The sequence below is a fragment of the Falco punctatus genome (genome assembly GCF_963210335.1).
Source record: "Falco punctatus genome assembly, chromosome: 7".
NCBI classification, from domain to species: domain Eukaryota; kingdom Metazoa; phylum Chordata; class Aves; order Falconiformes; family Falconidae; genus Falco; species Falco punctatus.
In genome coordinates, this window is record NC_137587.1 from 50,406,706 (window position 1) to 50,418,992 (window position 12,287).

The 12,287-nt window shown below is 41.2% G+C and overlaps 1 protein-coding gene across 1 annotated transcript in view; it reads left to right on the forward strand.

Moving 5' to 3' along the window:
- The window catches only part of ACSBG1 (acyl-CoA synthetase bubblegum family member 1), a 110,858-nt gene that overhangs the window by 80,720 nt on the left and 17,851 nt on the right, over nt 1-12,287 (forward strand). The window contains exon 18 of the mRNA XM_080396355.1: nt 7,406-7,517. Coding sequence (XP_080252481.1) covers nt 7,406-7,517 — 112 coding nt within the window. The remainder of the gene's footprint in view (nt 1-7,405; nt 7,518-12,287) is intronic.

Below are 12,287 nucleotides of genomic sequence, written 5' to 3' on the forward strand. Positions count from 1 at the left end.
GTCTTTGCATTGGCACGATTCATTCTTTCCTGCAGTCTATGCAATCCCATCTCGAACGCTGTTGCTCCTTTGGCTTCCAGCCCTCTCTGTCTCCAGGGGCTCAGAAGGGCGGATCGCTCGGATCGCTCCGTTTCCAGGGCTGTGGGTAGACTGGCCAGTGGTGCTGCTGGTCTCTGGGGTGGTCACTTCTCTGCCTGTTACAAGAAGTCCTCCTCCAGTTGTTCCGTCCTGCTCTGGCATCTGGGCAGAAGCCTGTAGCTTTGATTGTGGTGAATAACCCACAGGGCAACTGAAGCGCGCGGGAGTGTGGCTCTGGAGCTGCCACTGGCATCCTCCGAGCTCCTTTGGGACTGTTCGTCAGCACTCGCCACTTCGTCTCGGTGTCCCAGTTAGGCCATTTTGCTATTTATTTTCTGTGAATATGACGAACAATCTAGAACTGACTCTTTGGGATAGTCTTGATCGGAATGTTAAAGTCTTTGAATGCCTTCCTGTTATTTAGGAATCAACAGGAAAGATGTTGAATAAAAATGTTTTCCCTTTACAACACAAATCAAGTGGCTGGTGCTACAAAGGCAGATCAGAGTTGGTGAGATGTTTATTAGGTTATAAAGGCCACTTTAAAGCTTCTGGTTATTTCTAATCAATGAGCCATTACAAGCTTTTATCTTTTGTTTTCAGCACTCTTTTAGTGCAGAGTTCTTATTCCAAAGCAGCCCAGCCAGCTGTAGTGTGCTGTCACTACATTTAGTGGTGGTGATCTATGAGTATCCAGCCAGGGAAGAGCTGCCTTGTGTTTTAACACACCCACTGATGACCTTGGGTACAATCTGACTTTCTCTCAAAGCTCAACAGCAAACTAAAACGAGTGCTGCAGGTGTAAGCTTGGAAATCTCTGCTTTTCAGTTTTACACAGGCGTAGCATGGAGGCATGGCTATAAGTTTGGAGGCATTTCAGCCATGTCCAGCAGATACCCACACAGTGTTACCCTTGCTGACTCCAGGATGCTGCACCCTTGAGAACTGGGCACAGATGCTGACCCACCTTTTTTACCATATAAAATGGTCACAAGTGGTAGAATGAAAGTTAGCATCAACAAAAAGTAGGCTGTGGAGGCAATACTGTGTTGTTTGCGGTTTTTTTCTGAACACAGCTTTTTTTGGTTTTCACTGGTTGATGGGCAGCTGGGTTGATTTAAAAATTTCTGCTGCTTACAGGGGTAAGTCTTGTTCTGCCCTTAATTAATTCAACAGAAAAAGTCTACCCCCATTTACGTGCCCAGGCAGTATTGCTGGTGTAACTGCATCAGTTACCTCAAGGAGCTGACTGTGAAAACCTTGTGTATTTTAAAACACATCAGTTCCCTGAACCTCACTGCAGTTTCTCAAGTGTTAGTGCTTGTGCAAGGGAGGGGAGTGGGTGACTGAGCTTGAAATTTCTGCAAGTGCAGATCACAGTTTAGGTTTAGACTGGAGTAAAGTGGTAGAGTCACAGCCTCACTCCTTGGATATAGTATGTTAACCGTAATCATATACCAAAATCTGTGGGGAGAAGGCATCATCAGTAAATTAAATTGTTCTTTAAATTTGTCACTACATTCCCTCCCACTGTCATCTGCGGGAGTAAACACTGCCAGCTTCTGCGGGAGTAAACACTGCCAGCTTTTCTTCTCGTTCTTCCATGCAGAGTAAACAAGGCATCTTGGCAACAAAGAGCACATCCAGGAATGTGAAAATGCTTCTGCATGCATCCGGAAGAATTTTTTGAAGTAAATGTGCCTGCAGGGTCTGTAGTCTCTCCTGCAAAGACAGTGAAGCTGGGTGCCAGTCCTGGCTTCTGGTGGTACATGATGGTCTGTGTAGGTGATGGCTGCCTTTCCGAAGCCGTACATGTTCAGACAGCACTGCAAAACCTTGCATTGCTCCCCTGAAAGGACATAAATGTTTCTGTGACAAGGGCAGATAGCTAAAGCAGCTTTTAGGTTATTTTCAGATATGCTTCTTGTTGAGGGCTGTGCTGAATGAAAGGATAGAGAGCCTTTCCTGGCTAGATCACAGCTGCTCCTGATGTGGCCAGGTCACCTGAAGTGCCTTCTGCTTCTGTAAGAACAGGAGAAATATTAGAGCTTTTACCACTGAGCTTTGTTTATTTTCTATTTATGGTTAGTAATTAATGTTATTGAGATGCGTCAGAACGGGCAGTGATCCATACAGTGCCAGTCAGAGCAGCGTTTGGGAGGTGATCGCTGACTCTGACTCAGTGTGGGTTTTAGTGCTTGGTCCGAGTGCGGCAGTAGTATGAGCAGTTGATGTAGTGATGTATTGCATAAAGGCAGGAGGGTTACAGGTGTAAATAACCCTTACACCTACTGATTTTTGTGTTGTGTTATAGAAAAATCGATCAGAAATCAGTTTCCTTGCCAAAAAATAAGTACTTGCCCAGTGTAATGTAGGTTACTCAAGTAAACAGAAGTGTTGCTGAAACTTGTGCCCAAGGGACTGTGTTTCACTGTGATACAGGGCTTTCTCACGATCCCGTAAGAGGCTGAAGGAGCTCTGCTATTTTTTCAACATGTTTTCTACAAAATCTGGTCATTTGGGAGACTGGCAATCCAGTTTGTCATAAAAAAGTGCATGGTGTCCCTGAAGGACTTTCCAGCATCAAAAAATTTCAGCGGGGAAAGGAGTTAATATTTTTTGTTGGTGGTTGGTTAGTTGAATTTTCTGTTAGTTGTATTATAAAGAATACTGGAGCTTGTGCAACGTACTGTGTTGGGTTTGGAACCAGAGCTGAAGAAATCTTACAGCCTTTTTCATTGTGAAATTAGCTAATGGTGCCATGTAATAAGGCTATCACAAATAGAGTTGCAGGATCCTTGCAGATAAAAGCAGGTGGAGGATTGTTTTATGGCTGTAATCTTGTTTGTGGGAGCTGGATCACAGCCACTTCCTACAGGCTCGTTTGGATGCTTTAGTGTGAAATCCACTCAGGTGGAAAGCTCTGACGCCTACAGATCTTGGAGAGATTTGGTGAATTAGCGGAAGAGTTAGCGGGAGGAGAGCAGGCTGCCAGAGCTGTCCTCAGGTCCACTGCTGATTACTGTGTCCATCCTCCACCTTCCAGCAAATTCTGGCAGGTCCTGCTGTACGCAGGGCCGCGTGCGGGAGCGCTGTGCCTGGCCGCTCCTTCCTGCTCTTCTGCAGAGGTGGAAGAAAGGCTTAACTTTCAACGGACGGGCTGGGAACACATTATCTTCACGGATATCTGTAAAAATAAGTATTTTCTGCATCGTGGATGTTTCTGAATAAAAGACGCTGCATGTATTAACATGCACAGGTAGGGACATATATATGTTATGGTATAAAGATGTTTGGCAGTGGGACCTGTTCCCTTGCTGTGGTTGTTTTCCCCCACTTCCCATCCCTGGGCATGCATTTCCCTTTCCGGTTCTAAAAATGGAGCTCTGTCAGCAGACGTGGTGTTCAGCTCGGTGCCCTTGGCTGTAACTCCTTGCAGAAAGGAAAGAGGAATCAGTTCCATTATGATCTCTGGCAGCAAACTAAAGGAATGTCTTTTTATTCTGTGTCCTTTGGCAATGTTTTTAGCTAAAACCTGGTCCCTTCTGAGAGATACTTTGAATATTTTCTTAGAGATGCTCTCTGAAATTAGCACAATTCCATGGTATGGAGGTGTAATAGGGTGGTATTTGTTTTCTTGAAGGAACTGCAAGCCCTCAATGCTTGAAGTAGTAGGAAAAGCACAAGCAGAGAGAATGCATCAGTCTTGGGGAAACTGTATGTACCGCGGTGCTATCAGGTGGGCACACGGTAGGTGCCCTGTCCACGATAAAATAAGAGTGCTTTTGTTGGCCTTATACTAGAAGACACAAAGTAGTTGATACCTGTGGGACAAGAAGGGTGGTTCTAAGGTGGAATACAAACTCAGACTGCTCTGCGATCAACAGCACAACACATTCCAGCTGAAAAAGTCCAAACTTCCAGGTGAAAGATTTTTTTTTCTTTCTGCTACTAGAGAGTTTGGGTTAACTTCAGTATAAATAGGTCATTTGGGTTTCTGTGGACAAGATGGTGAATTCTGTCAGGAAGAAAAGATGGGTTTAGTCTGTGCGGATATATTGTGTTGTAAGGAGACTAACCCCTGTCCTGGGGAAAAGGATGCCCATGGGCGGCTGGAAGAGCTGTGGCTGTGCCCGCTCTTGGGTCTCTCTGCCTCTAAGCCTCCATCACTGAGATAAGATTGTTGCTTCATAGCAAAGGGCAGCTGGGATACAGCATTGAACCTGTCCTGGGCCTTCCAAGGCTGTTTCTTGTGTTAGACCAATATCGCTATCTCTGTAGATACTATTTCAAAATTTCTTACTTTACTTGATGGTGGTGAGCATCATACGGAGCTGTAGTACTTCTTTCAAAAGAGCGCTGAGTATCAGATCACCGGGAGTCGGTGGTGACAATGAACTGCTTTTTGATGTACCTGTAGTAAGTACTTTTTGTCATCTTAGTACTCAGTCTCTATGGTAGCACTGTGTTATTCCCAGTACTAAAGTGGTTTAAAATTCACACTGTTGTGGGTCTTTCTTTTGTTACTAACAGGTGTTTATTTATTCTTGTGATATGCCTGTATTTCACTAAGAGATACTTTCCCACAACATTTTTAGACTGCTGTCACTTGTTTGTTCCCAGTAGAAATTGACCCAGCTTTTGTTTTGGGTTTTTTTTTTCATTTTTTAAAAAGGAGGGTTTGTTAGGAGTTCTTTATTGAAGACTAAGAGAAATTCCATACCTTGGCTTTAGGTTAACTTAACAAGCTTAGTAAACCATGAAATACTGATCACTTTATTCCAACCCCTTCTGTGTCTTCTGAGAGATATTGTGGAGAACTTTAAGATGCCCAACTCGGCATCTGTATTCATAGTCCTGTTGGAGGAGACAGAGCAAAGACAGAAGAGTCTAATACTGGAGAAAGCAGGGAAGACAATCCTGGCCGTTAAAATAAGCAGGCAGCGCCAGCCAGTGTGTTTTGAAATGTTGCTCACAATGGTCAAGCTGTTCCAAGGGTGCATTGCTTTATTTTGATGAAGACTAGAATACCATTTCAGTATCTAGCTTTAAAAAAAAAAATAAATCCTTAGATGGATATTTGGTTGCAAAGGTTTGCTTTCCTTTAAGTGCTTTTAAGCTTTTTTTTTTCTGTTGCGTTTAGGGGCATCTTTGTAGCTGCTGTTTATGACAGAAATCAGTTACTGGAGTGGGAAATGGCTGTTCCATCTTAAATGACAGAGCATTTATGAGATGTCAGGGTGAGCTGTGGTAAGCAGCCGAAATATGCTTCAGTCAGTGGATATTTAATTTCCTGTATGGCACAACAATACTGCTGCAGGGTGTAAAGACATTAGTTTCCTAAGATCCAGACAAAACATGTGTCTGTGTTCCATTTCATGTGTTCTTTGTGACACATCATAATGATGGCCGAAGAGATGCTGAGGAGAGGTGCCTGTAGATTATTTTCTCCTGGTTTTTGAAATTCCTTCCCCACATGAACTTGGAATAGCTGTGGGGCTGCTGGGGCTGAAGCTGCAGCTGGCAAGGCGGAGGGGCTGGGGAGGCTGCATTGCTGCGTGGTTCCTGTTCCACTGTTTAAAACCTCTTAACCTCTCCTTGTAATCGTTAGTGTGCCTACTGAGCAGGCAGGACTGTTTTGTTAAAATGAAAACGTCACCAAAAAATACGTACAGCTTTTCAATATATGTAAATAGTACATGTGACCTAATGAGACACCAGACTGCTTTGTGTTAGTACCTAAGATGTGGTAAAATGACCATGTTCTGCCCTATGCAGATGAAGGATTAGGCGTGAAACAAAATTTTCACGTATGATAAAAGTTACATTTTGTACATGACATATTTCTAAGTTTTCTGTGGACAGCAGCTACCTACACTTCCTTCCTATTCCTTTAACACATGCAGAGGGCTGGCGGGTCCCACGTTCATGCTGGATCCATTGATCTCTGACTGATCTTTGAGCACTGGGATACAGGTGTTCCCTCTCCAGCCTTTTTGTGCTATTATTTGACAGAGTCTTGGGATTCTGGATACTTGTCCGCTAGAACGACATAATCACTACAACCAGTACAATTAGAAAATCAGCAGAATTAAATCTCCCCAGTATATGAATTAATTCTAAGCAGGTAATGTTTTACGTACCAGGGAATGTCTGTCTGTGGTTTAAGAGCTCAAAATTTGAGATCCTTTGGTGAGTTTGGATTGAATACCCGTTTTACTTGAAACGCTTCCACTCCTAATTTGAGTGAGCCACCCTGGTGAGAATAAATGCGCTGAGATAGTTTGAAGAGTTACACCCTGCTGAATTTTATGTTTTCTTTACATCCGGCTGTTTTCTCTTGGCTTTCGGGCTCTGCTTTTGTGCTCATTCACTAGAATATCGGGAGACAGCAAACAAAGGGTGGGATTAGCACGTGTTAATTCAATTAATGATTGGAGGTAACATGGCAGAAACATTTATGCAGTCTTTGCCCAGGTTGTGCAGGAGACTCAGACAGTTTTTACAATTTACTGGTACTCAGCTTCTAAACTTCTAGAAACATTGATGTTTGTCACGGGCTTTGACTCTTCCTTTCCCAGCTCCCTTACAAAACTGTGACGTGATATTGTCCGCATGGTAAGCGAGCCTTAGAGGGTCAAACTCAGTTTATGAACGTTTGCATCTCTCGGGGAAACACTTGTGCATTGCCTTTAAAATACCCTGGTTTGATGAATAAGCTGCGCCAAGAATGAAACAAAGCTGCGTGAACTGGAATGGAGTGGACATGGTCTGTGCGCTGGTGTTGGCCAGCGCTAGGATTGTAAGGCTAAATCCCAATGCTAGTGAGTCACGGAGAGGAAAAGGGCTTTTTAAATTCAGAAGTGGTGTCACCCAAGGATATCGTTGCCTGTAGCATCATAGTTGCATATTTGGCTTTTAAATTCTCTGAGCTGTTGTTCAATGACAACTTTCCGGCGTGGTGCAGATCGCCCAATAGTCTCCCCTGGGATGTGATCCTGGGCTGTGCTCACAGTGTTAGTGCCTTGGTCCAGGCCTGCGTATGGTGCTGAAATGTTACTACAGGCAGCCTGAAACGCTACTGAGTTATGTGCCTCGAGTTACGCGTGGGTGTTAGCAGCAGTTATGCTGGGTACTGCATCAAAGCCTTTTTTTTTTTTTTCCTTTTCTTTTTTCCTCTAAAAATATGGGGATTTGGTGGGCTTGGACCTGTGTGCTAAAAATACTAAGAATTAGAGCTGCAAGACAAGTTTGTGTCTGATTGCTGTATGAATGGAATTGGTTGTTTAAAATTGGTTATTGGCTGTTTTTTTCTGCTTGTTTACAGGTTGCATGGCCGATACCATGAAATGGCACCAAACGTTGTGCCCATGGACTATACAAAGGACCCAGATGTTAAACTACCTATGCAGCTTATAATAAACATGCCTGAGCTAAAGGTATCAATTCTGACTGCTTACAAACTGTATCTTAAATTGTGTAGCTCAACTGCCAGAGGTTTTGCCAAGTGATTTTGATATCTTGAAGCAATGTGCCATGCTGAGGTCTTCCCGTTCCTGTTCCTGGTCAAGGGCAAAACCAGCCCCAGAAACTGGAAAGTGTTTAGGTGGGGTGGGTGCCTGTCTTGCAGAGACAGCTGAGATATGTGTGAAAGGAAATGAGCAGGAACAAAACTTACATTCAGCAATCTTTCCACTTGGTATACATTGATCCCTTAGAAGCCGGTGGGATCTCTGTGTGAAGGGCCGGTTAGAAATCAGAAATTCTTGTCTCAGTGTGTGGATAGAAAATTTGCCTGAGGTGTGCAGAACGTTGCTGATCAAAAGTAAGTTTCCCCCTTTTTTCTCAGCTGCAAGAGCACGTAAATACTGGGTTTCTTAATTACCAGGAGCTTCAATGTCTCATGGAGTCATTGTGTGACAGGAAGTGGAGAGACAGTCCATGTAACTAGAAATGAGAGAAGCAGTAGCATAAAGCAACCAGTACAAAAATAATTGAGATGTTATTTGTTTTTATTACCAGTTCAACAAGTGAATATGGTTTTAACAGGATTTTTAGCATTTAGTTTTCAAACAGTTAATTCAGTTATGTTGTCGTTGGTCCCGTGGTCTATTTTTATCATGTCTGCAAATTAGTTGACATCTTCAAATTACTATCATGTAGAAACAACTATTTGTTCACTGTGCATGAAGTATTAAGAGCAATGCCATAAAAACCTTTTAATTGGTGGCCTTCCACTTCACTTGAAAGATTTAGAAATTCTTCCTTAATGTTGTAAGACATTGATTATTTGGGGGAAAAGCGTACAAGCGTAAGCAATGCTTTAGAAATTCGGTTTGAAGGAGGTTAAGTCAACATAGTGAAAGACATTTTAATTAGTCTTCAGGTTGAAGTTCACAGAGCTTGTTCCTTTATTACCACACTTACTGCGTGTTTAGTTCTGCGACAATACCATTTATTGAACGAGGAGCATATTTCACTCTAAAGTATGTTCATTAAAAAGTGTTTGACCAGCATTTCACATAAATGGAAACATTAGAGATTAAACACATATGAGCATTTAATTTAATAGACGGCCATTGAAAAATTTTCATCCTTCACTTATGACTCTGGTTTACCAGATACCTATGTACAGCTTAGAAATTCGGGTTTCTGAAGAACTGAGAAATAATTTAGGATTCTTTTCCACACTAAGCAAGGAATTACTCAGCAAAATCCTAGTATATGTTTATACTCTTTCTAATGATGGGTTGGCCTTGTAATAAAGTAGATGATGGTGTGGCTAGCTTTAATTCCAAAGTTACACATAAAAAGTAAAGACATTGTAAATTTTAAAATTTTATAAATAATGCCAGGAAAATTATAGACAGCATTCATTCTATCCTAAAAGCCATAAATGGCACTGTCATCAATGTAGCACATCTACATTGAGTTATTTGACTTATCAATAGTTAAGGATTTTGGCAGGGCTGTTTTGCTAATGACCTTCCTTACCAATATTCCATAGTATAGGAATAAAATTAATATATACCTCATTGTGGCTCGAAATAGTGACAGAATGGAAACCTGTGGTGTGCGATGAGTTTTTAATAGAGCTTTCAAAATGGTTCTTTCATCAGCTGGTGAAAGCTACTCGCCCTTCAAACTCCTGAAGCTGCATAACCCACCCCTAATTAGAATCCAGCTCCAGGTTAGCTTCACATCAGCCATGCCCAGCATATGTCCTTGAGTGCCATGGGTGTAAGTGTAATTCCCTGCTCCACAGCTTGCAAAGTTGACCTTCCTACCTCACCTCAAATAAAATGAATGACGTTTAATAAATCATGCAGGTACTGTAGTGTAACAAAACCATTCTTCTCATCTTTGCCCGGTGTGTTACGCAGTGTGATGTAGGAACAGGCTACGACAGTGGTGGAATTCAGGGTGTGTTTATATGTGAACTTCTAGTATCAGCAGCATTGAAGAAAACATTTTTCAACAACATTATGTGTTTATAAAAGAGCCTAAATTATGTGCCCGTATACTTAATAATGAAAAAAGTACATCTGGGGAAGTGTTAATGGAACTTTAAAATAAAGATCTTGCTGAAAAGTTGTTTTTTTTTTTCCAGTTCACCAATTGCTTAAAATATCTTACTATAGGTTAACCATTCAGGTATATTATAAATATTTCATGTAAGTTTTGTAGAAAACAAATGTTTGTATCGCTTTTATTATTATACAAATAAGGAAATTAGGCAACAGCAAAAATAATACTTTGCAAAAATGCCTTGCATTTTAGTTACCTTAAATTGAGTCCAGTTTGGAGATAGAAACAAAGATTTCAAATCAAATTTATCTAAAATTAGATTTAAGTCATAATTAGGCATCAAAGTCAGTAGCCTGCGAGAAGTTGTTGGCATGAGCAGCCCTAATCAGGCCCTTAGGCTGAATTCTGCAGTATAGTGTTAAATTACTCACCAGAGCAAGAAGTTGGGACTTGGAACACTTGCTCTAGGTCATCTTTGTCCTGCCCATGAGATTGTGGGATGGGATGAATGATACCAACAGGTGAATAGAGAACAATTATGCACTACTTTTCACAAGGACAAGGAAGTATTGCATGGCATTACAGACAGCTGACATAACATGTGAATGTATTGAGGAACTTGTTGCCACAAGACATTTTGGCAAAGACAGCATTAGCCTTCAAAAATTATTTAAGTACTTTTATAGAGCAGAATTCCACAGATTGCTATTCGTTTTTATGAACTGGATGTAATATCTAACTTAAAGTCCCCAAAATGCTCATTGCATTGATCTCAGAATATACTATAGGAAGGATGGCCGTATCACCCTTTTTTTTTTTTTTTTTTATGTTTGCCTTATCTGCTGCTGGTTCCAGTTAGCGTTAGGCTGGTGGGCTGGATAGACTGATGATTATGACAGTTCCCATATTATAGTTGGGGGGCAGGGTGTGTGTGTCCCTTAGTAGCAATCCCTAGATCTGTTGGATTTATTCTTAATGCCCCAGTAAGATTTGTCTGAGGTGATTTACTCAAAGGACCTACTCTTAGAAGTTACCTGGAACCGGTCATGTGAAGCTGAGCAGCTAGTCTGAAAGCAAGAACATTCTTGATCTTGAAATAGGAATATTTGCCTGGCTTACTGAAGTGCTGTCATGTCGGTTGGACAGCTGTAAATAAAAATGCACATTAGTGTTGTATGGACAACTATACACTAAAAATTGCTAACGGTCTTACATACATGAATATAAAATAATAAAATAAACCAATTAGCTTTCTTAGTAGCTAGCAGGATGAAACAGCATGGGCTTCACAAAGCCTAAGTACGTGGGAGCATCTTTAAGTATTCTGTTTTCAACTGCTATTTTTGCTTGTGCATAAATACGGAATTCTTATCTTGGTGATAAAATGTATCATCCTCCAGGGGTTTTGATTCATTCATCCATTACTGTAAGTAGCTTTATTTCTCTCTAACATGTCTGCAACTCATTCATCACTGCAGCATCTTAGGTGCTTGTACTGGCTGGCACTTCTGGTGTGGACCATTGGTGTTCCCTAAGTTTTATGTTGTCATCTCTAGAATCTTGATAGTGCAGTCAGAAATTCTCAGGCTCAGTTATGTGGCTCTGTGGAGTTTAACTGCCAGATGGCCGATAGCTGCTTTGTGAAAAATCAAGGCAAAGTTCAGAAAAGAAAGCACGAAGTGATAATCACACAGGTTCTTTTTGGCTTCAGTGATACAGGGTTGAACACTCGGGGGCACGTTAAGGAACAGCTTATTGTACGAAAACTTTAGAGATGGGAGGCTACTACTGTATTTACAAGGCAGCCTGGTGCTTAAGCTGAGATATAAACCAGAATTTTTATACTGGACCATGATTAGATTTTGAGATACAGGAGCACATCTCATTACCTTAGCAAAGTTAGGTGGTAATGATAATAGACTTCCGTAAGTAAAGTTGATTGTCATCTATCTTCTCCCAGGTCTCACAAGGCTGTGGAAGATCCTTAGAAATACTGCTGTCAAACCACTCACTTTATTTCAGGAATTCTAGCAGTTCACAGGGGAAGTGCTTTCAATAACTAGTGAGTTCGTTTCCAGTGAAATACCAGTTAGAGGAGGCTAGATCTTACTCCATAACTCTTTTAAAACATTGACACTAGGAGATGTTAAAATGCCACCCAGGATCTCAGTTATAAACGAGGGTCAGTCTTGGTCATGGAGCATTTTGTGATTACCCGTGCAGATGGTGGGGAGGGGGAGAGAGTGTTTCCCCTAGAGTTCATTTTCCAAGCAATCTAGGTAGTAACTCTAGCTCATACCAAAAAAAACCTTTTAACCTTTGCAGTTTGACCAGGCTGCTAAATACATAATTCTGGTGCTTTTTTCCTTCAGTAAATTTTCATCAAGGTGAAGACAAAGCCAACATTTAAATCTTAAAATAGAGTCTATTGAATTCTAATAAAATTAGTGATAATTTCAATGCACCTGGCTTTTTTCATATACACATTACATTTCTAGTTACTGGCAATGTTGAGGTCAATATCACTGCAGATTCTGACAAATGGACAGAATCAATAATGCACTTTTCTAAATTAGATTCTGCTATTATAAAGAAAGACCTTTACCTCACACGTTAATGTTTTGAGCCAGGATTTTTGTGTTTCAAAGCAAAAAAAAAGATTTGATGGTGTCACTTGCAGA